A 24,918-nucleotide genomic window follows, 5' to 3' on the forward strand; every position below is an offset into this window, starting at 1 on the left:
ATGCAGGTGCTGGGAACCAAACTCGGGCCCTCTGCAAAGGCAGCAAGCACAAAGCCATCTCTCTAGGAGCAATAGAAAAAAATTTTCTTAAGTAAAAATAAACCTAGGCTTATAGTCACCGGTAAAAGACTTGCTTAGCTTCATGAGGCTATGGACTCATCCCCAGGAACATTCAGGAACATGCGCGGAAGAACGAGTGGATTCAGACACCACACTCACAACCTGCTATGAAACTCATCTTCCACTGGCACTGCACTCTTCCAGAGCTGGCATCTGTGGTGCTTCCTAAGATACAAGTTTTCTCCCAGTGCCTAAAAACGCAGGCGTGATGATCACTGAACCTTTTCTCGAGGTGTGGCGCTTTCCAAGTACTGTGGCCCTCTGCTTAGAAAGAATATCACAAACTGACAACAAAAGCCAGGAAAAGCTGGGAAGAACTGACTGACAGACACTGCTGTCAGTCAGAATCAGGACATAGACGCTAGTAGCCTGTAATTCTAGCAGGAGGGATACTGAGACAGGAGGATCACCTCGAGTTTGCGGCCAACCTATGGTTCAGAAAGAGCAGAAAAAAAAAGGGTTGTGGCTCTCTTCTTTCATTGGTCAGAGGGACGAAGTGATATTTACATCAACCAATGAGAAAATTTTACGGAACTAACTAGTGTCAAGTGACAACCCTGTGTTTAAGGATCGATTCCTTACACCATTGGCAGGCTGACGTTTCCAGAGACCAATAAGACAACCCAGATCAACCTAGTGAGCAGAGGCTTCGCTGTCTTTACCCGAGACCCCGCCTTCCGGGCGTGACACCCCGGTTTCCACTTCTATTGGCTTTCTCATATTAGTGACAGTTCTACTACCCAATGAAGGTGAAAGACTAGTCCTTCCTCGTGCCTTTTCTACTGGCTCCCATTCTTGAGTGGCAGCATTCTTGACCAATTGGCATAGCATTAGGGCTCCTGGCTCCGCCCCGGAGGCCGGGCGGGGAGGTCGCTCGGGTCGGGTGTCGCCTGAGAACCGGATGAGGCGGCGACTGTGAGGCCGAGCCGTGAGCGGGCGTCGCGGCGAAGTGGAGCCCGGGCGGGCTGGTGGAGCGAAGCGGGAGGAAGCAACGGCCACAGACGCCTCGGAGCCGCGTGTCGTAGCCAGGGGAGCCGCGGGGCGGAGGCTGGCACCATGGGCAACCGCGGGATGGAAGAGCTCATCCCGCTGGTTAACAAGCTGCAGGACGCCTTCAGCTCCATCGGCCAGAGCTGCCACCTGGACCTGCCGCAGATCGCCGTGGTGGGCGGCCAGAGCGCCGGCAAGAGTTCGGTGCTCGAGAACTTCGTGGGCCGGTGAGCGAGCGCGCCGGCGGCAGTTCCCAGGCTCCCGCGGGAGGCCGGGCGGCGGGCGGGCGGCGGCCGGCCTAGGCGCGGAGGGCGGGCGGGGAATGGCGGAACTGCGGCTCGCGGACGTCGTAGCACCCGTGGCAGTGGGTAAGGTCTGTGGCAAGAGCGTCCGTGACTTTCCTCAGGGACCGGAGATGCAGACCCACTTCCGGACCTGTCTGGGGCAAGATGGCCAATGCAGATCCTTCTTGGTGCACTGAGTCCCAGCTATCGCTGGTGAACTGTGACATCGCATTGCCTGTGATCCAGGATAGATCCACTCTTTTCTCCTGCTACCTGTAAATCTTAGTGTGCGTGCTACTGAAGCTACACTTATCATCCAGCCCCCCCATGGGGGATGATCCCTGGGTCTGTCAGGCTGGTTATCTATGTGGAGCCTTCTCTGCCGTCTGGTTAGCTGTTTATTCGTTCTAGACAGGCTTCCTACCGGCACCATTTGGTTGTCCCATCTGTCCAGACCCACCCCGAAGTCCACTGTTGTCTGACTAGCTGTTTATGGTGACCTCTGGTGTGCAAATGCCCATCTGTGCCCTTTGCTTACCCGAGTTGGTCTCTGCCACCTGAACGCCTGAACTTTTAGGGGCCTCTGTTGTCTGGTTCTCTTGGGCCATTGGCTTCTGTCTTCCAAGTGAATCCGTTCCGTTAGTATGCCCTGCTGTTCATTACCGCCCAGTCAACTCTGCCTGTCCCATCCTCTCTGAGTGGGGGGGGGGGGGGCGGGGCGCTTGAGAAGAAACATTCTTTAGGATTCTTTCCTGGCCCAGGATCCTAGAGAAACTACTAGCTGGCTCCTAAGCTAAATCTTCCCGGTTGGAGAGCTCTCCAGACAGCTCTGGGAGCCTCAGCTTGTTCCATCTGTCCAGTGGGCAAATTCCACTTGCAGCTGTTTCTATGATCCAGGAAGTGAGTGAAGGAGGGATGTTGATTTACTCCTATCCCCTCCCCCGCTGCTTTTCACACAGCACCACTTCTCCATTCCAGGAAGTGTTCCATGTATGATGCTGTGGTGTGTGCCCAGTGATAATCTTTGCTTTGCTGTGGACATTATTGTGCCTGTGTGTGTCCGTGTGTCCAAGTGTGTGCCACAGTGCACTTGTGGAGGTCAGAGAACATCATCTTTGTGCAGTCCCTCATTTATGTGGGTCCTGGGGATCAAACTCAGGGCATCAGACCTACATAGCAAGCAAGCCCCTTTGCCCATTGAGCCATATCATTCATTGTCTTTTCATCTGAATGTGTAGCTTTGGAGCCTATCCTGGCACTTGCTCTGTGGCTCAGGCTGACCTTGAACTCAGAGATCCACCTGCCTCTGCCTCCCGAGTGCTGGGATTAAAGGTGTGTGTAGCCACTGCCAGGCTCCATCTGAAATTTTTGAGACGTGGTCTGAGTCTGAAGCTCACGGAGCAGCTAGACTGGCTGGCCAGTGAGCTCCAGTGTATCCACCTCTCTCTGCCTCACCCTAGCATTGGGTTACACAGACACACTCTCTCTCTCTCTCTCTCTCTCTCTCTCTCTCTCTCTCTCTCTCACACACACACACACACACACACACACACACACTCCCTACTTCCTTCCCTCCTTCTCCCTAGTGCATGTTGTTGTTGTTGACAGTCTTTTGTGGAAGGAGGAACATCTCTGAATTTGAGGCTATGTTACTCTACATAGAGTTCTAGGGTAGACAAGGCTATACAGTGAGACCCTGTCGCAAACAAACAAACAAACAAACAAAAAACCCATATAGGTTGGTTCAAGGATGTACTTGGATGTTGGAAGTGTCGATTTAGGCTAAATTAGATGTACCTGTGATCTTAGGTACTCAGGAGTCTGAGGCAGGACAAGGTTTGAGTTTATGGTCACCTTGGGTTGCATTGTTAGATCTTGTCTCAAAAAAAAGCCAGGAGTGGCTTGTGGTTGTAGCTCAGGCATAGAGCAGTTGCCTTGCATGAATAAGGCCCTAGGGGTTAGTCCTTAGCATTAAACCGATAATAAATATTATTGCCATTTATGTTCTCTTTGATTGCTTCATACTCAAAGAGACCTTTGTAAGACTGTGGCTTTTAGGTACTGAATTTTTTATGTATATGTACATACACCTATTTTTAATTAATTTTTTTAGATATAGTCTCACTCTCTAGACCAGGCTGGCCTTGAACCCACAGGGATCCACCTGCTTCTGCCTCCTGGGTGCTGGGATTAAAGGTATGCACCACCATTCCTCTATTTTTCAAAACAAAATTTTGAGACAGTCTCATACTATATAGTCCAGGCTGACCTGGAACTCACCATGTGACACAGGTTGGCCCCCAGAAGTGTAATAATCTTTTCCTGCTTCCACTTTCCAAGTGCTAGGGTCACAGGCATGTACTGCCATGCCTGGCATTAAGTTCTTTTTGCTCTAGAATGTCTTAAGGCCCCTGGGCTGAAGGAACCTGCTAAGAGGGGTCTTTTGGTGGGTCCCACTCAATCCTATTCTGTATCTCCTGCTGTGAATTTGACTAAACAGACTCAGAAATGAGAGTCTGTTTCCTTCCTCTGCTGTTCTTGAATGTACAGTAGGCATCTGGCTGGCACCCAGGAGCAAAGAAGAGAGTGTGCCAAGGGCTTCAACCAACCCAGCACCTGGGGACAGCTTGGACTGCTTCCTGTCTGTGTTGCCTTTGGATTTTTCGAAGAGTGTTGGTATACATGTGGATGACACAGTTGGTCCAGCCTCTTGCAGATTGCTAGTCCTGGGGGCCAAGGACTTGAAATGTGGATTAACAAGTTTCACATGAAGTCCAGATTCCTCCAGAGCCAGAAACTACCCAGAAGTTTCTAAAGAGTAATGATAATGGTTTGGACGTCTGAGGCCCCCAAGCACAGATCTGCCATGATTGACTTTGTGTCTCTAGTCAAGTGAGTTGGACTTTGTGGGCCCCAGGTTCCTTTGTGTGTGTCTCTGCACACATCTGAGTGTGACTGTGTGGAGGTCAGGGTATAGCCACAGGAGTGATTCCTTAGGAGCCAGCTACTTGGTATTTTTGAGACGTGGTCTGTCACTAAAACCTGGAACTTGCTGATTAATCTGGGCTGACTGGCCAGTAAGCCCCAGGAATTCACCTGTCTGGGCCTCCACAGTGCTGGAGTGACAAGTGTGCATTATAATGCCTGGTTTTTTACGTGGGTGCCAAAGGTTGAACTCGGGTCTTCATGCTTGGGCAGTGAGCCAGCTCCCCAGCACCATACATCTCTTTAAAAACAAACAAACAAACAAACAAGGACTTTGGCTTTGAAATGACTGTATCAACTTAACTCCTGATCGCCTGGCTCCACCTCCTGAGTCCTGGCGTTGCAGGTTTGCACCATCATGCTTGGGTTTATGTAGTGCTGGGGACAGAACCCAGAGCTTTGTGCATGGTAGGTAAAGCAGTCAGCCCCTTGGATGGGGAGCTATATGTAGTTTTGTAGAATACCTGTTGTCAAGTGCTAAGGCTCCAGAAGTTAAAAATAAGTAAGACCAAGACCCTTACCCTGGGGTAAGCTGAGTTAGTGGGTAACTCACTGGGTCCTCTGCCTGGGGCTGCTCCTATCTTTTTGGAAGCTTTTGCATTTGAAGCCTTTGGCTAACCAGCTATGTGCATCAGCCCATAGTTTTGTGGCTCTCAGGAGGGCTTGGTCACTACCTAACCTTTGCTATTTAGCCTTAGGGGTAACAAAGAGAAGCTAGCTGTTTTTGTTTTGTTTTGTTTTGTTTTTTTCCTTTCCTCATTCGGACAAGAGCCCAGGAAGTTGGGGCTCCAACCTGGGAAGCTGAGGCTGAGCTCTTTCCTGTGAGTGTTTTTCCTTTCAGAGTCTGTCACCTCTGTAGGAAATGGAGCTACCATTCCAGCTGAGTGTTTCACCTGCTAGCTAATGCAGTTATCTGTTGCATGTCATTGCATGAGAGGCACACCTTGTACCTGTCACTGATGCCTTTGGCAAGGAACTGCATCCTACCTCTTTAAGACCTATGGTCAGGCTGGCAAGATGACTCAGTCAAGGGCCTGCCACCAAGCCTGATGACCTGAGTTTGAGCCCCAGCACCCAATGGTGGAAGCAGAGAAGCAGTGCCTGTGTGGTTCGTCACATACAAACACACAGGCCCAAAGATAATGAACAAATGAGGTGTTTTAAAAAGTGGTTTTTGAGCTGGGTGGTGGTGGCGCACACCTTTAATTCCAGCACTTGGGAGGCAGAGGCAGGCGGATCTCTGTGAGTTTGAGACCAGCCTGGTCTACAAGAGCAAGTGGCAGGACAGCCTCCAAAGCCACAGAGAAACCCTGTCTCGAAAAACCAAAAAAAAAAAAAAAAATGTTATTTGTTTGTTTTTGTTTTTCGAGACATGGTTTCTCTGTGTAGCTTTGGAGCCTGTCCTGGCAGTCACTCTGAAGACCAGACCAGGCTGGCCTCCAACTCTCAGAGATTCGCCTGCCTCTGCCTCCCAGTGCTAGGATTAAAGGGGTGAGCCACTTTAACATTGCCTGGCTGTTTTGTTTTATTTTTAAAAGGAAACCAAAAAGGGAGTTCCATGGCTGTAGCTCAGCTGGCGAGTGCTTAGCTTGATTGAAGTGCTGTACTCCACCCCGGCATCACATAAACTGGGACACGCTTGTACACCCAAGTGGAGGCAGAAGGATCAGGAGTTCAGGATATGCTCAGCAGCATAGCTAGTCCTGCTAACTTGGGCTATGGTAGACCCTGCCTCCCTGAAAAAATAAAAGAGAGTTCTAGGCTCAGGCCTGGAACCCTAGCACTCAGGAGGCTGGGGCAGGAAGATTGCCAGGCCTGGGCTCTGTAGGCAAACCCTGCCTCAGTAAACAGAAAGTTGAGGGCAGGGGAGGGATGTTGTGGTGTGTGTGTGGGGTGGGGGTGGTGGTGATGGCAACAACTCTTACTTGGGCAGTGAGTGTTCACAGGACAGTGTTTTCCAGTGCTTAGCACAATTTTCCCATGTGCCCAGGGATATGGCCTTGAGCCAAATAACCTTCCAGCAGAGACTAGATAAAAACACTGGTGCAGGTGATAGCGGTGCTGGGGGAAATAGAGTGGAGTGAGCAGAGCCTGTGAGCTAGGATTGCTATCAGAGGAGTCAGGTGACACTTGACTTTGGAGAAGAGACTGGGAGAAGTTGGGAAGAGTGTCCTGAAGACTGGAAAAAGCATCTCAGGACATGGGAATAGCCAGTGTGAAGGCTCTGAGCTGAAAGCTCACCCCAGAGTTCCAGGAAGCCAGGACTGTGAGATGAGGCTTAAAAAGAATTGCTGTGCAGCTTGGCACAGGCCACTTCTTTCCTGTGGGGGTGGGGGTGGGTTGTGTGCAGGGAGGGAAAATGGCCTGGAGGCACTGTCCCTATCTCTAACTGGATGCTTGGGTGGACTGAGGGTACTCTGCTCTCCTGATTGGCAGTTTTCTCACTTTGGATCAGGAGTGAACGGTTATTGTGTGCATGTGTTCCTATGCATGTGGACACCAGAGGTGGGTGTTGGGTGTATCTGTGTGTGCCACAGTGCACATGGAGATCAGGCTTGTGGTAGTTGCTTTTCTCCTTCCTCTTGGTAGGTTCCATGGATCCAACTCAAGACATTAATTAGGTTTGGCAGCAGGTGCCTTTATCCCCAGAGCCATCTCACAAGTATTTTTTTCTTCTGTCCTGTGGTGCCTTCCCCCCTCCCCCCCCCTGCCCCCCAACTCGATCAGTAGACCAGGCTGGCCTTGAACTCATAGAGATCCACCTGCCTCCTGAGTGCTGGGATTAAAGGCATGTACCACCACGGACAGGCTCTTCCTCTGTTTTTCATGCAGTGTCTTTGATATGTAGCCTAGGCTGGCTCCAAGCTTGTGATTTCTTGCCTCCCCTCCCCAACTCCCCAGTACTGCTGTGGCAGGCCTGTACCACCACACTGGACCGAGTTGAGCATTTTCCAGAGCTGGGTAAGGAAGGGCTACCTAGACACCGAAGGGAACCTCGTCCCTCTCCTCACACTTGCAGTTGCTCAGAGCTGCAGCTGGTCTAGGCTGTGCCAGGTTTGAATACAAATGCTAAAATGACAGGCTCCTTGGTTGCCGGGAGAAACTTGGGCATCTATCCGCTGAACCCTAATTTACAGGGAGGGGCCGAGTGCTGGCTGTAATTAGGCTCTTATTAAAGTGTCAATGCTTTTGGAGAAAATACAGTCAGTAATGAGCTACTTACCAGGGCTTCTCTGCAAAATGAGCAAATGGAGGACATTGTCATGTCTCCTGAGCCAGGTGACACACTAAGAAAGACTACTGCTTCCAGGTGTATGTGGAGTTCCTGTGAGGTCACCCTCAGCTTCAGCTAGAGACTAGGTGAACACTTTGGTTTCATCAAGTTTCTCTTCACTTTAAGACCAACTTTGCTTCTTTTTTTCTTTTTCTTTTTTTTTCTTTTTCTTTTTCTTTTTATGTGTATATGTGTGTGCTTGCATGAGTGCCTTACCCTCTGGAACCCGGGATTGCTGACAGTCGTGAACTGCTGTATGGTACTGGGAGTTGAACCCTGGTCCTCTGAAAGAGCAGTATGTGCTCGTGACTCATCTCACAGTCATTTCCTCCAACCTTTTCTTGTTTCTTTTGAGAAAGGGTCATATGGAGCCCAGGCTGCCCTGGGATTTCCTAAGTAGCTGAGGATGACCTTGAACTCCTCATCTTCCTGTATCCGTGTGTGTGTGTGTGTGTGTGTGTGTGTGTGTGTGTGTGTGTGTGTGTGTGTGTGTGTAATTCCAAGTGTGTGCCACCACTCAGGTTTATTCATTGCTGGAATGGAATCCAGGGCTTGTGTGCTAGGCAGTTGAATCACTCCAGCTGAGCCCCAACCCTGGGTGAAGTCTTTATTCTGATGTAAAATAGGATTACATGGTTTCTATAGCCCTTGAAAGTATTTTTACTGCCCTGATTTTCAGATGGGAAACGGAATCTAGAGAGGGAGAGTAAGTTTATCATGAAGGTCATACTCCTGTGAGGTTGTCAGGTGTGTCAGGCCTTGAGAGGGACCTGTACCTAGCTAAACAGAAGATGGGTGAGCAAGTAAAAGAGCAGAGAACATTCTGGAAGAATGAAAAGTGTGACGGCAGATAACATGGAGACTGGTTTGGGTGCCCACTGTCACATGGATGCCCCTCAGTTGAACTGGAGATTGGTGGGAGGGGACAGCAGGTACAGAGTTCCCCCAGCATACACAGACCTGGTTAGTTGATTGGCTAGTGCAGATTTGGCATAAGCTGGGGCACATGGAACTCAGGACGTTGCCTCATGTGAGCCACCAGTGTGTGTTTGGAGTCTGTCCTACCAGGCCCCTCTTTGATAGTGGGGTGTGCATGCTGTTCCTAGGCTGACCCTTATCACCATCCTGTATTTCTGGAGCTTGGGTCACTCTGCTTCTATTAGCTAGTTTTCCAGACTGTATGGTAGCTCACTCATGTAACTAGCTTGGAACATCCTGACCCCCCCTAGCTTGTTACAAATTGGAGGAGGGCTGGGGCAATGCTGGGAGCTGAGGTGACTGTGCCATTGAGAGACCGTAGTGCCTCAGTGGGCTGCCATTCACACAGCCTTGATTCCATGTGCCTCACTCACCCGGAGCCTTGCGTGTGGTCCACTCACCAGTAAGGATTCCTTGGCAAAGAACTGTCATGAATAGTGTGCTTGAAGTGGGCCTTCTCTCATGGGTCTTACCCTGAGGCTTGCTTGTCTACCTATAGACCCCACCCCACCCCCAACTGAGAGGGACTTCCAGCTTTCCTCCTGAGCCTGTATTAAAATCTTTGGCTAAGTTGCCATGTACCAGGTCCAGAGTTCTGTTTATGGAGACTTTGGGTGCAGCTCCAGTTTGCAGATGAGGCTGATAAATGGAAAGCGTAGGTCAGGATGATAAATGGTCTTCAGCTATCTACTTGTAGGAATCAGGAGTGGTGGTCAGAGCACCTTGGAGGAGGCAGCTGTCCTGGCTGAGGTAAAGCAGAGGAGTGACTACCTTTGCTCTGTGTCCATGTTGCCTGTTGGGTTGTCCTGCCCGGTCTGTTGTTGAGCCATATTTGTTGTAAATTGCTCTGTGGCCTATGTGTCTTTGGCCTCTTGGTGACAGACATGAAGGCTCTTTTTGTCTTTGCTCCAGGATTTTAAATGCGCTTCCTGGTAGGTGCCCTTGTAAAGTGTAGAGGTGAATCTGGACTAGAGGGAAGTGGCTGGTGCAGGCTCTTGGCTCTCACCCTGGTGGTTGTATGAACCTGTAGACCTTGGCACCTCGATGCTTGTACCTTCTCTACCCTCTGCTTCCTCACCCTCCACTCAGGGTGAGGGAACTGCTACCTCATTCTCACCCATGTGCCTCTCTGTTTTCAAGACTGTGTCTCATGTGTGCTACATGTAAGAGAAATAACCTTGAACTCTGCATTTTCATGCCTCCACCTTCTGAGTTCTGAGATTACAGGTGCCCACTACCTTGTTTGTGTGGGGCTGGAGATAGGACTCAGGGTTTGATGTGTGCTAGGTAGGCATTCTACCAACTTATGACCAGCCTAGCCCTAGTCCTATTATCATCATTGGTGTGTGTGTGTGTGTGTGTGGAGGGGAGTGATTGGGGCCAGGAATTATTTTCACCTTTTAAAATATTATTACTTTAAATTATTTATTTTTGAGACAGGGTTTCTCTGTGTAACAGCTCTGGCTGTCCTGGAACTCACTCTGTAGACCAGGTTGACCTCAAACTGGCAGAGATCCACGCGCCCCATCTCCTTAGTGCTAGGATTTAAAGGTGTACCCCATTACGCCTGGCTTATTTATTTTATGTGTATGGGTATTTTATCTATGTTTCATGTGCATGCCTGGTACCCAAAGAGACCAGAAGAGGCCATTGGATCCTCTGGAATTGGAGTTACAATGGTTGTAATCCACCATGAGGTTACTGGGAATTAAACCCTGGTCCTCTTGAAGAGTAGTCTGTGTTCTTAGTCCCTGAGCCATCTCTCCGGACCCTTTATTATTTTTTGAGACAGGGTCTCAAACTGAACCTGGTCTCATTGTCTTGGCCCTTCCTGCTCCTCCTCCAGAATTAGGATTATAGGCATATATCATCATGCCCAGGTTTTCCTCTTGGTTTTTGGGAATTGACCCCATGTTTGCAGAGGAAGACATCTCCCAGTCTCTATCATTTGTTTTATTGACAGAGTTTTGCTCTACAGCTCAGCCTGGTTTCAAACCTGCAGTCCTCTTGCCTCAGCCTATTGAGCACTGGGATTACAGGCAGTGTCACTCACCTGGGTCCTCTGCTATCTTCCTCCTGTGGAAATGTTAAGGTGAAGGCTGAGTGTGGAAGCAAGGCCGTCAGGCCAGCGAGGAGCATCCCCTCTCCCTGGTGAAGGAGGAGGCACCCAGAGACTATCCCAGTTTTGTAGAGTAGGCAGGCATTGTCCTAGCTGGTGTGACGCTGCTTGCTGGGTGATACATCCTGGCACAGCCAGGCCAGCCCCACCGAAAGCCCTGGAGGTGGCTTCAATACACAACTGTCTGTTCTGTCTTCTGTACTAATAGTTGAGGTCTTTCTAGAGTAGTGGTTTTCAGCCTTCCTACTCCTCCTTTTAATGCAGTTCCTTGTGTTGTGCTGACCCTCAACCATAAAATTATTTTTGTTGCTACCTCATAACTGTAATTTTGCTGCTGTTTTTATAATCATAATATAAATATCTGATATGCAATCCCTGTGAAAGGGTCATTCAACCCCTCAAATCATAACCCATAGACTGAGAACTGCTGTTCTAGAGTATAGTAGCCTTCTGGCCTGGGATGCTTGCCCCAGTAGCCCTAACAACAGGCACCCTGCCAGTGGCAAGGCTGGCTTTAGATTCCTAGTCCTTCTGCTTCTACCCATCCATGCTGGCACTTCCAGGGGTGTACCACTGTGCTGAGTGCATGCTGCTAAGATCCTGCTAAGACAACAAGGTGAAGCCAAGCAGAAAGCTAGAGCAGGAGACAGTGCCTGGAGCCCCACTCAGCTCAGTCTGCCTGTGGTTTATGTCCCTATTGTCATTGTTTTGCAATGCTGATTGCCCACTCAACTAAGCAGAAGCCTGGCTTCTGCAGCCTCTGCCTTGGTAACACTGCCAGGGGACACTGCCTAGCATAGGCTATTGAGGAGTTGGGAATAGGTTGTTTTCTAGGGAGGAAGGAACTTACCTGGGGTTTGTCCCTGGCATGAAAACTGAATCTTAAACTTTTTTTTTTTTTTTTTTTTCCCGAGACAGGGTTTCTCTGTGTAGCTTTGGAACCTATCCTGGCACTCGCTCTGGAGACCAGGCTGGCCTCGAACTCACAGAGATCCACCTGCCTCTGCCTCCCGAGTGCTAGGATTAAAGGCGTGCGCCACCAACGACCTGCCGAATCTTAAACTTTTTTTAAAAAAAGTTTTCTTGAGAGGGTGTCATGTCATTATTGCTGACCTCAAGCTAAGCTAAGTGCATAGCTGAGACTAGGCTTGCTCTTCTGTGCTTCCTGCCGTCACCTCCCTATTCTGGGATGACAGACTTGTCACCAGGCCTAGCTGTGTTTTCCCCCACTTCACTACAACAACTAGCTTCAGCCTCAAGTGCTAGGAATTGCAGGCCTGTACCACCACAGTCGTGCCTAGGTGAATAAAAAAAATTCTGACTGTTTCATATAATTCAGACTAGCCTCAAACTTCTGATCTCCCTGCCTCCACCTTCTAAGTGCTAGGATGACAGGCATGGACCACAATTCCTGGTTTATGTGGTGCTGGGGATGGAATCGGGCTTCATGCACCCGAAAGTTGAGACAAGATCTTTGTTTGTAGCCTGGGATTGCCTGGACTCCTGCTCCTCTTGAGTGCTGGGATTATAGATCTGCACTATCACACCAGCTTGAAATCTTTTTTTGTTTGTTTGTTTGTTTTTGTTTTTGTTTGTTTGTTTTTCAAGACAGGGTTTCTCTGTGGCTTTGGAGGTTGTCCTGGAACTAGCTCTTGTAGACCAGGCTGGTCTTGAACTCACAGAGATCCGCTTGTCTGCCTCCCAAGTGCTGGGATTAAAGGCGTGTGTCACCACCGCCCAGCAACTTGAAATATTCTTATGGTGCTGGGGATTGCTCCTAGGGTACCACCACTGAGTCACCTTATCAACCTTAAGGTTACAGAAGGTTACAGAAGATTTATTTAGGTTGTTCGAAACAGGATTTCCCTGTGTAGCCTGGCTGTCCATAGACCAGGCTGGCTCTAAACTCAAGAGATCTGCTGTTCTCTGCTTCCCAAGTGCTGTGAGTAAAGACTTGTGTAACCATGCCTGGCTACAGAAGGGTTACAAGGATAAATCAGAGAGAGGCTGGCCAGGTCACACAGTGGGTGAAGGTGCTTGCTGACAAGCCTGATGACATGAGTTGGATCCCTGGGACCTGTATAATGGAAGAAGAGAGCCGACTCCCAAGTTGTCCTCTGACATCATGGGCCATGGCAATCCTGCCTCCAAACAAATCAATAAAATGTAATTTTAAAGTTGGGCAGTGGTGGCACATGCCTTTAATCCCACCACTTGAGAGGCAGAGGCAGAGGCAGGTGGATTTCTGTGAGTTTGAGGCCAGCCTGGTGTACAGAGCGAGTTCCAGGACAGCCAAGTCTACACAGAGGAACCCTGTCTAAAACAAAACAAAACAAAACAAAAAGGTAATTTAAAAATGTGTAGAACAGGTTGCTTACGTCTGCCTTAGCTTCTCCCACTGCAGACTCTGTTGAGACCATTACTGTCACTGTTGATGAAAGCCACCTGTCACATGGCTGCCATCACCCTGTCACCTTTCTAATGAAGGGTCACGTGACTAGCTGCTTCACTTCTTGGATCTCTAGGATGTCAGTCTTTCCTAGTTTCTCATGACCTTGGGTTTTGATAGAGCATGAACAACAGTAACTTATTTTGGCTTATCTAGGTTTTCTCACAGTTGACTGTGAGTTCCTTCATTTTGGGTAAGAAAATTCCTTCGGTCCCCTTTATCCACCCTCTAGGGCTTCATGATTTCAGCAAGCAAAACATGTTACCAGGGAGATGGCTGTGGTCTCCTGTTGAGCATGGCATCTGTCACATTTCCCTACTTGAAAGTCACTGTCTTTGTTTTTCTATAGTTTATCTTTTGTAAGTATCCAGACTGTAAAGGTTTTATGTGTGAGGTTGAATGTGTATGTGTGGGTGCTTGTCTGTGGAGGCCAGAGATTGATGTTAAGTGTCTCTAAGTACTGTAGAAGAATCTTTCACTTAAACACAGTTTGTCCAGATCTGCTATTCTGGCTAGCCTGTGTGTGTTCTGGGGATCCCCTGTCCCTTATTTACAAACACTGGGATTTTAGGCAGGGAACACATCTGTGTTTGTGTCAGGACTGGGGATCTGGACTTTGGTTGCAGGGTAAGTGCTTTGCTTGCTGAGATGTCTCCCTAGCCTTCATTCAGATTTTACTCAGGCTGGGAATGCAACCCATGTCTTCATTATGGCTAGGCATGGCCTTTGCCACTGAACCAGGCTCTCAGTCCCTGGTGTGTGTGTGTGGGGTGGGGGGGATATTCTAGGCAAGGGCCCTACCACTGAACCACGCCCTTAGCACCTCATTGGGAAGGGATTCTAGACAGGAGTTCCACCATTAAAAATTACCCCTAGTTTCTCACTGATAGATTCCAGGCAAGTGCCCTTCTGCTGAGTCAGTTTTCCAGCCGCTGATTAGGGGGTAGAGGGAAACTACTGTAGGCAGAGGTTCAATACTGAGCCACTCCTCCAGCCCCTCATGGGGTATTCTAGATAGGAGCTCTTCTTTTGACACACATTTCCTAGCTGTCTGTTGCATTTTTGCATAGATCATAAAGTGTAAGTTGAGAGTTACTTTGGTGTTCAGTTTTCTATTGCATTGGAAGGCCTTTGTCAGATGGCCATGGTCTTTCATGAATGCTGCTGGAGCACTGCCCAGTGGTTCCCACATCTGCCCATGCCACATCTGTTATGTGACTGCTGCTGTCTGCTCAGTGTTGAAATCAGGCACTGTAGGCACTCTTTGTTCTTTTTCTCAGTTGTTTTGGATGCTCTTGGTTCTTCAAATACTAATTTTATTTGTTTCTGCTTGTTGTTTTGAGAATCTTACTTTGTTGCTCACACTAGCCTGGAACTTGAGCCCCTTCTGCTTCAGCTTGGTGCATGCTGGCATCAGAGTTGCAGAACCATGCTCAGCTCTAAATGTCCATTTCACAGGCATCGGTGGATCTATTTATTTATTGTTTATTTTGATTTTCACGACAGGGTTTCTCTGTGTAGCCTTGGCTGTCTGACGCCCACTCTGTAGATCAGGCTATCTTTGAATTCACAAGAGATCCACCTGCCACTAGTGGATTTGTTTATTTATTTTTGTCATACTCTAACTAAGCAACCCTGACTGCCAACTGGCCTGAACGTCAGCTTCCGAGTGCTGGGATTGAAGCTGTGGGTATTTACCCCCAGTTATTTTGTGGATTTCTACCAAACACTAAATGGTAAGGCTGTAGCTCAGTGATGGAGTTCTAGTCAAGCATAGACCAGAAGTCCATCTCTTAGCACGAGCACGCGCACACACACACACACACACACACACACACACACACACACACCACCCCCACTACCACGACCACCTTCTAAAAAAAAAAAAAAAAAAAGGAAAGGAAGGAAATATTGTTTCTGTTTATAAAGACGTGTTATTTGGTGTTTGTTTTGATTTGTTGAAACAGTATACTGTCCCATGAGGCTCACTGTGTACCTGAGGATCCTCCTGCCTCTGCCTCCAAGTGCTAGGATGAGAAATAGGCATCCCACATCTTGTTTGTGTGATACTGAGGACAGAGCTCAGGACTACGAGTGTGTCAGGCAAGCACCTGACCAAGTCAGCCCGAGCAGGGGCATGACTTTACTTTATTAATTTTTATGTTTATCTGTGCACATGTTTGTGAATGTAGGTGTCAGAGGATAATCTCAAGTGTTGGTTCTGGCCTTCCACCTCATTTGAGGTGTATGACAGGCCAGGTGGCCCCAGATCGTTTGGGAATTCTCCTGTCTGTGCTCCCCAGTCTCCTGTTAGCTTTGATTGCTGTCCAGGCCCCTCACTGCCTGCTGCCTCAGTCTTGTCCATTTGACTACCCCGCCCCCATAGAAGGAGCCTGCCCAAAACCCTGGGGCATGTGGGAGTCCAGACCAGTGCTCCAGCGCTGGTACCTGGAATTCTGGAAATGGGTTAAGTGTATTGCTTAGGAAATAGCCACTCAGAAAACATTAGTACTTGTTCACTACAGATGTAGTTGTATTTTTCCAAGTAGTTGGTTTAGTCTGCAAAAGTGGAAACTACAGATATAAGGAGCTAACTGGATATTCTCCCTCTGCCCAGAATCTTCCATACTTAATTCTTTCAAGGTCATTTATTTTACTTTATTTTGAGATGGGGTCTTACTGAATAGCTCTGGTTGTCCTGGAATTCACTATGTAGAATAGGCTGGCCTTGAGCTCACAGAGAATGCTGAGTGCTAGGAGTAAAGGTTTGCAACACTATGCCTGCCTTATTTACTTATTTTTATTTTTAATTACTCATGTGTGTTTATGCCATAGAGTACAGGTGCCTACAAAACTCAGTGTTGAATCTTCCTGGATCTAGTAGTTCCAGGTGGTGTGAGCCTCTGGCTGGGTGCTGGCACTCTAGCTTTCCTTTCAAATCCCTATTTATTTTTAAAACTTTTTTGTTGTTGTTGTTTGTATAGTTGGGAGATAGGGTAGCTCTGACTATCTTGGAGCTTGCAATGTAGATCAGGCTGGGCTCAAACTCCTCACAGAGATCCACTGTGTCTTCCAAGTGTTAGGATTAAAGGTATGAGCCACCACATCTAGTCATAAAACCTGGAGAGGTGTGTGTGTGTGTGTGTGTGTGTGTGTGGTAGTGGTGGTCAGAGAACAACTTGCAGGAGTTAGTTCTTTGCTTCCTCTGTGTGGATCCCAGGGACTGAAGTCAGGTCTTGAGACTTGGCAGCAAGCACCTTTACATGCTGGGCCATCTCATAGCCTCCTTTGTTCTGCCCCAGCCGCACTGGGCTTGATGTTACTCGGCCTGACCATCCCATCTCAGGAACTTTGCACATGCTGTCTGCACGCGCCTGACCACTTTTGATCCCTCAAGTAGCTCTGTAGCTTACTTCCTGCCTCCTTTAGGCTTCCATGCAAATGTCTCCTCCCCCAGGGCATTCCCTGGACACTTATTGTGTCACCACCTGTCATTCTGTCAACTTTGTAATTTCTTTTGGAAGCAGTTCTACTCCCTGTGTTTGGCCTACCTGTTTGTTTGACCCCAGGTTCCTGTTCCTGGGTGTGCCTTTGCCTTGCAGGTGCCTGGCCTATCTCCCTGTGTTGCTTTACATCCACCTATGCTTTAGTCATCATTCAAGAGTCACTCAGCAAAGGAGACAGGCATATTCTCTGTCACACTGTGACCTGGGCACCACCCAGTTGGACCAAACCAGCATGCTTAGTGCTTTGTATAGCTGGGTCACAGTGAGACACTGCAGCCATGCACAGCAAAAGGAGGTGACGACTTTAGCTAAGGATCACAGGAGGATAAGGCTTCAGGGCAGGCAAACAAGGATGGGCAGGCCAAAGCCTTCCTGGGATGTTAGTGTTGGCAGCAGTGGTGAGTTTTGTTTGTTTGTTTGTTTGTTTGTTTGTTTTTGTTTTATTTTTTTTTTTGAGACAGGGTCTCATGTTGTCCCAACCACATCTGCTTTATGGGATGTTTAGGATAGAACCCAGGGCTCCTGTGTGCTAGGCAAGTACTCTACCAGGTCATCACCGACACCAGCCATGGTCCTAGAGTTTATACAGAGACAAAGGAGTGACGACTAACAGGAGAAGGATGGGGAAGGGAGGAGTGTGGGAATGTAATCATCAATGTCCAATACACACATGTACGGAAACATTCTCTTTGAACACATATATATCGTGTGCAGTGATAACACAGTATTAAAAAAAAAAAAAACAACAAAAGTGTAACAGAAAGAAAGACAAGAGAAGCCAGCTACGAAAGCCACATGGAAACAGTCCTGAGCAGGCTAGTTCCCAGAGACAAAGTACACTAGTGCTTATGGAAGTGTCAAGGGGAATGCTTGGTGGATGTGGAGTTTGGGGAAGATTAAAATGTCCTAAAATTAATGGGAATGGTTTCACAGAGTGAATCCAAAAAATCCACCAGCAGCCACTTAAAACCAGTGGATCACAAGATCTGTGACACACTTCCAGAAAGACAGTTAAGCCAGAGGCTAAAACTCTCCCATCCCCCATGCACCTACAGGAGAATGAATGGTTCTGCCTTGCAGACAAAATCCAGTGCTGGGGTGGGGCCACTGAGGCAGGAGCATGGCCAAGAGTTCAACCTGGGCTGTGGTGAAACCCTGTCTCAAAAGAAAAAAAAAAAAAAGAAGTAGGAGCCATAGATAATTTCTTCTTCCAAGATGGGGTTACCCACATCTTGGTCAGCTCCAGCCGACTCCAGCCTCGCAAATGCCGTAACTCCTGTGCATGCACAGAACATCACCCATCCCCTGTGCGTGGGCTCATAGGCTCATCTTGAAACCAAGCCCTTGTGACTGCTGCAGTAAATAAAGATGCAGAGTGTCTCTGGTGTGTGTTGATCTGGATTCCCAGGAGTGGTATGCCAGCCTCTCTCCTACCATCCCTCCTTGCTGTACCTGGTTTCAGGGCGTGCGTCTGTCTGTCTGTCTGTCTGTCGGAGCTAGAGATTGACCCTCATGCATGTTAGGCAAGCAGTCACACTGAGCTCTATCCTCAGCCCTCCTTTCTGGTGTTTTTTGTTTTTGTTTTTTTGGTGGTTGTTGTTTGAGAGATGCCCTGGCTGTCCTGGAACTTTCCATGTAGACCAGACTGGCCTCAAACTCACAGATTCCCCCTGCTGTTGCCTTAATCCTAGAACTGGAATTAAAGATTTGTGATACCATGACAGGCCATATGACATGTTTTGATAGTATTCACACCCACTTCCTCTAATTTCTCTATGACATATTCCCCTCCAAGCTTCATGTCTTCTTCTTTTTCAATGACTGGCTGAGTCCAGTTAGTACTGCCCTCATGTGTGTGGGTGTGAGGGTCCATCTGCTGGAACATGGGCAACCTAAGAGTAGCCACATCTAAAGAAGAGTGGTCCTTTGTTCCCAGCATCCACAACAGCCAGTAGCTCCTTGGGTTGTGAACAGGAGCCTCATGAGCCTCTCCCACGTTGTGTCTTTGAGGATATTTCTGGCTGTGTAGCCTAGGTTAGCCACAAATTTGTGATTGCCCTGCCTCGGCCTCCCAAGTACTGGTGTTATACAGTAGCACTTCTGTGTCCAGCTTCGTCTTTGTTTTCTTAGGATGCTTTTTAAAGAAATTCCGCAGCAGTTTCTTTCGGGTGTGTACTGAATGCTAGGTCATTGTGGTGTCCAAGTAGGAATGGCCTCCATAAGCTCTGGTTTTTAAACACTTGGTCTCCAGTTGGTGGAACTGTTTTGGAAGGACCGGGAGGTGTGGCTTGGTTGTAAGAGGTAGGTCACTGGCTGTAATGATCATAGTAAAAAATGCCTCTCAGACATGTAAAAATAGCTTAGTTAGGATCCCCCCCTAGACCCAAGGCTACACCTGATAACAGAACCCAGTGACATCACTCACTCTAGATACCAGACACAGGCCTAGAACCCATGACACCCACTAGACAGTATGTAAGTAGGTCCCAAGAGCAATGCTCTGCTCTGCACATCTGGGGAGACATCACCTTGATCTGTACTGTAGCTGGAGAGTCTCCCCCAGGATCCTAACCCTCAAATCAGAGACTGTTGTTAGAGTCTGGACCTGACCTTTAGCTAAGATATGTCGCTCAAGTGAAAAACCTTGGGGAGACAGTTTAAGATTAGGAATTTAGAGTGTGAAGTTTGAGTGATAACTCTGAGCATAATAAAATATAGATTTTGTTGAACTAACTATGTGGATCTGTCTTCTTGCTTGTAGTACTGAGGGTGGGCTTTGAGGCTTCAAAAGCCCACAGCATTCCCAGTTAGTTCTCTCTGCCTCACTCTCTGCCAGATGGAAGTTGGCAGACTACATTAGATGTACTGATCCAACATGCCGGCTGCCACGTTACCACCGTGATGGCCATAGACTCTGGTACATCTGGGACTGTGAACCCCCAGATGAAATGCTTCCTTTTTAAAAATGATTTATTTGTTTTTATTTTATGTGCATTGGTGTTTTGCCTGTCTGTGTGAGGGTGCCAGATCCCCTCAAAACTAGAGCTACAGAGAGTTGGAGCTGCCATGTGGATGCTGGGAATTGAACCAGAATCATCTGAAAGAGCAGCCACTGCTCTCAACTGCTGAGCTGTCTTTCCAGCCCCATATATGCTGCTTTTATGAGGTGCCTTTCTCATGGTGTTTTGTCATGGCAATAGAAAAGTAGCTAAGCTGGGCACAGTGGAGCATACTTTTAATACCAGCATTCCAAAGGTAAGCAGATATTTGTGAGTTCAAGGCCAGCCTGGTCTTCATAATGAACTATAGGACAGCCAGGGATATGTAGAGAGACCCTGTCTCAGGGAAGAAAAAAAAAATTGGCATGGCGGGGGTGGGGGGGGCAAGAGGGGGTGTAGCTGAGACAGTCTTTTCTGCTTCCCTTTTATCCTCCCTCTCCTCCACCCACTGATACTCTTCCCAAGTCCCATCCCACTAGTCTTGTTTAGCTATGGTTGCTTGCAAAGGCATGAGTGTGTATGGGGGTTATTTACCTCCCAGAACTCATTGACTGCACAAAGACCCTCGGTGAGGGGTGGAGCCTCATGAGTCTCCTCCTCCATATATAATGTGATGTTGGCAGGCTGGATCCTGTGTAGGAGTTGAGCCAGAAGCTACAGCCCCATCATGCCTAGAAGACACTACTTGTCAGCACTCCTCATCTGGCTCTTAAAATCTTTATTTTATTTGTTATGTGTTTATTTACTTTTTAGTTTTTCAATGCAGGGCTTCTCTGTGTAGTCCTGGCCGTCCCAGAACTCGATCTGTAGATTGGATTAAAAGCATGCAGTAGCACCCCAGGCTTGTTTTTGTATTTTGAACCACAGTCTCTATGTACCCTTGGCTGTTCGGGAACTCCCTACATAGGCCTCAAACTCACAAAGATCTACCTGTTTCTGCCTGCTAAGTGCTGGAATTAGAGGCATATGCCTCATTTCTTTACATCTTTCTGTTCCAGCTTCTGGGTGTTCTTGAGCTTTGGAGGCACTGGTGTAGCTGTCCTGTTTAGGTCTGGTCTGAGCACGCTTCCGTCTCTCTCCCTGTGAACCAGCTGTGCATCTACAGAGAGTGCTGCCCACCCCACTTTGGTGGCCAAGAGCAGCTCTCATCGATAGCTAGAAACTTAAGCCTTTTAGAATCCAGTTTGACAGTTAAACAGCAGTGCTAGATTCTGCCCACCATGGCAGTCAGTGCATACCTTTTATCCCAGCACTTGAGAGCCAGAGGCAGATCTCTCTGAGTTCATAGCCAATGCAGACTACCTACCACACCAGTTCCAGGACATCCAGGACTACATATAGAGAATGTTTAGAAAACAACAAAAAGACCTGTAGTAGGTTCTCTCCCAAAGCCTGGACCTGTTTAGCTTTCGACATGAATAATAATAATCCTGATACCATTGCTACATCAGTGGATATATCTTTCCAGACAGGTTGTTATTGTAGCTTGTGAGCACAGCTGGGTAAGACCACTGATGACTTCCTCAGCACTTTTTCTTTAAGATTTATTTATTTTTATTTTATATGCATTGATGTTTTGCCTGTATGTATGTGCTTGTGAAAGTGCCAGATCCCCTAGAACTGGAGTTACAGTCAGTTGTGAACTGCCATGTGGGTGCTAGCAGTTGAAACTCAGGTCCCCTGGAAGAGCAGCCAGTGTTCTTAATCGTTGAACCATCTCCCCAGCTCAAAACTGTACTGTGGTTCTGTTTTGTTTGTTTGTTTTGTTTTTGTTTTTTTGAGACAGGGTTTCGCTGTGTAGCCCTGGCTCTTCTGGAACTGACTCTGAAGACTGGGCCTTGAACTCACAGAGATCCACCGGCCTCTTCCCCTATAGTGCTGGGATTAAAGGTGAGCATCATCACCGCCCTGCTCTCAGCATCTTCTAATAACTGCCACTATCATCAGGGTACAACTTTCAGTCCAGGGTGCGGGGTCTTCAGCTGACATCTACTCTGCTGGCCCACCAAGACAGTAGAGTAGCAGTAGCCTGAAATGTGTCAAGGGCCTCCCTGTCCAGCATCAGTGCTGAGCCTTCCTTTTTATGCTTCCAGCTTCTAGGAGGAGGGGACCTTTGTGTTGCCCCTATTGAACTTCCCGAGCAGCAGAGTGCTGGCCTTGCAGAATGAGCTCAGAAGTGTCCTTCCTCCCTTCCTTGGAAGACTCTTTGAAGAATTGATGTTCATTCCTTTTTCAGAATTTCTTAGAATTCATCATGAAGTTGTTGGCTCTGGGCTGTCTTTTGGGGAGCATTTTTGAACACTAAATAAGATCCTTTATTCCTTTAAGTCTCTAGAGATTTTACCACTTTCAACCATTTAGTTTCTAATTTTTTTTTTTCATTTCTTCTAAGGTTTTCAATTTTTTTCCATAGTGTTCTCTTAGTCTTTTAAAAATAATATTTATGGGACTGGAGAGATGGCTCAGAGGTTAAGAGCTCTTCCAGAAGTCCTGAGTTCAATTCCCAGCAACCATATGGTGGCTCACAACCATCCATTATGAGATCTGGTGCCCTCTTCTGGTGTGCAGATATACATGGAAGCAGATTGTTGTATGCATAATAAATAAATAAAATCTTTTAAAAAATGGTATTTATGGGACTGGTGTAACAATAACTCTTTCCGCCAGCCGCCCGAGCCCCCAAACAACACAGAGTCTTATGTTAGTTACAATGCTGCTGGCCAATGACTAGGATTTCTCTGTCCTAAGTATCAACTGTAACCATTAATCTATATATTTTATAAAGACTTACCTTACCAACGATGCCACATCCTCTCTTGCCCGGATCACATGGCAACTCTCTCTTTACTACATTTCCCAGAATCCTCCTTGACTCCTAGCCCCACCTATCTTGCTTTCTTATTGGCCAACAGTGCTTTATTTATTAACCAATAAGACAAACATATACACAGAAGGACCTCCCCCATCAGAATGGAGAGATGGCTCAGTTGCCAACAGCACTTGTTCTTGCAGAGAAGACCTGGTTTCAGTTCCCAGCATCCTATCTTCAACTCAGGATCCTTTGTAACTCCAGTTCCAGGGGATCTGAAGCCCTCTTCTGGCCTCTGAGGGCACTGCATACATATGGTGTACATACATGCAGACAAACACTCATGCACATAAAATAAAAATAAACAAATCTTAGCTGGGTGTGGTGGCACACACTTCTAATACCAGCAATCAGGATGCAGAGGCAGGTGGATCTCTGTGAGTTCAAGATGAGCCTGGTCAACATAGTAGGTTGCAGGCTAGCCAGGGCTGCCAAATGAGACCCTGTCTCAGAAAAAAAAAAAAAAAAAATCACCTGGCAGTGGTGGCACACACCTTTGATCCCAGCACTCGGAAGGCAGAGGCAGGCGGATCTATGTGAGTTTGAGACCAGCCTGGTCTACAGAGCGAGTGCCACAACTGCCTCCAAAGCTACAGAGAGAAACCTTGTCTTTAAAAACAAAACAAAACAAAAATGTCTTTACAGATATTAATTAAATGTGTTTATGGAGGTCAGAGGGTAACTTTGGAGTCAGATCGCTCCATCTTTACATGGGTTCTGGTATCAAATTCAGGTCTTCAGGCTTGCACAGCAAGCACCTTTATCTGCTGAGCTATCTCAATAGCCTTTCTTTTCTTTTCTTTTCTTTCTTTCTTTCTTTCTTTCTTTCTTTCTTTCTTTCTTTCTTTCTTTCTTTCTTTCTTTCTTTCTTGGTTAGTCATGATCTCTGTACATTCATTCCAGATTTTAGTAATTTGAGTCTTCCCCTCCCTTGGGAAGTCTTGATTCTTTCTCCCCCCTACCACCACCAATTTTTTTTTTTAACAAGTTGGCCTTAAATTCACTGTATAGAAATCTTGAATTCCAGCTTCTCCTACCTCTGCCTCCCCAGTGCTGGTCTGCCAGGTGTGCACCACCATGCTTAGTTTATGTGATACTGCGGTAAAAGGGCTTCTGTACCCCAGGGGAGCATTCTACCCATGAAACCCCAGTCCTTGAAGCTTTGGTATGTTAGCCCCAACCCCATCAATACAGGATTTCTCTGTGTAACTGTCCTGGCTGTCCTGGAACTCGATCTTTAGACCAGGCTGGCCTTGAAGAGGCAGAGATTCACCTGCCTCTGGCTCTAGAGTGCCGAGTGCGCCACTTCCTCCCAGCAGTTTGCTTTTAATTACTGGGTTCACCTTTACGGACTGCAGACACACATCGGATGGCATTCACATATATTGGTATTTCCATAGTTCCCTCTCTTAAGTGCTGACTTAGCTTTCTGCTGAGGTTGGGGAACACACATCCGTACATCCCTCCTTCCAGTCGCTGCTGTTCTCTGCCATGGCTGGACATGCAGTCTCCTTTGGAAGGTGACTGATTGAGAAAGCACCAGTTTAGCATGGGAGAGGCCCTGAGTTCTAGCCCATCATGGAGGAAAAGGAGAAGTATAGACAGACAAAACCCCCAGGGATGATGGCCTCATTGTTGCCAGGTGGATTTGGGCACAAGTCTTCCCCACCTTGTTGCTTCTTGATAGTATTCACTCTAAATATTTTCTATTTCCTTACTCATCTTTGATTCATTTTCCTTTTCTTTTTATGGGAGGGAGCAGGGTCTCACTATTTCATATTTGCTTCCTGGAACTTACTGTGTAGACCTTACACTCCGCCTCTGCTTCCTAATCACTGACACAAAAGGAGTATAGCAATCTGCACAGCCTCATCTCTTTCCTTCTTTTTCTTTCTTTTTCTTTCTTTCTTTTCTTTCTAGATTAACCTGGGCAGTGGTGGCCACGCCTTTAATCCCAGCACTCGGGAGGCAGAGGCAGGTGGATTTCTGTAGTTCGAGACCAGCCTGGTTTACAGAGTTCCAGGATAGGCTCCAAAGCCACAGAGAAACTGTGTCTCAAAAAACAAAAAAGATTTATCTTAATTTTATGTGTATGAGTTTTTGCCTGTGTGTGTGTGTGTGTGTGTGTGTGTGTGTGTGTGTGTGTGTGTGTGTGTATCACATACATGCCTGTGCCTGATGAGACCAGTAGCATGTTCTGGGTTCCCCTGGTACTAGAGTGACAATTTTTGGGGTGCTAGTAGTCACCCCGAGATCCTCTGCAGAGCAGCCAGTGCTCTTAACTGCTGAGCCAGCTGCCTTGCCAACCCCCACGCCTGCTTTTTTTTGTTTGTTTGTTTTTTTTG

At 47.6% G+C, this 24,918-nt stretch overlaps 1 protein-coding gene across 10 annotated transcripts in view; it reads left to right on the forward strand.

Annotated features, from left to right (window-relative positions):
- The first annotated feature begins 1,009 nt into the window (after nt 1–1,009).
- Nucleotides 1,010–24,918, forward strand: part of Dnm2 (dynamin 2) — a 91,128-nt gene continuing 67,219 nt past the window's right edge. For 8 of the 10 annotated variants that reach the window (XM_027411548.2, XM_027411550.2, XM_027411549.2 and 5 more), the window contains exon 1: nt 1,011–1,337. In XM_027411548.2, the coding sequence (XP_027267349.1) occupies nt 1,177–1,337 (161 nt within the window). In that variant the 5' untranslated portion in view covers nt 1,011–1,176. Of the gene's footprint in view, nt 1,338–24,918 lie in introns of all 10 variants that reach the window. The other 2 variants (XM_027411543.2, XM_027411545.2) reach the window with 1 other exon arrangement.

The sequence above is a fragment of the Cricetulus griseus genome, chromosome 4, assembly GCF_003668045.3.
Source record: "Cricetulus griseus strain 17A/GY chromosome 4, alternate assembly CriGri-PICRH-1.0, whole genome shotgun sequence".
Classification (NCBI taxonomy): Eukaryota; Metazoa; Chordata; class Mammalia; order Rodentia; family Cricetidae; genus Cricetulus; species Cricetulus griseus.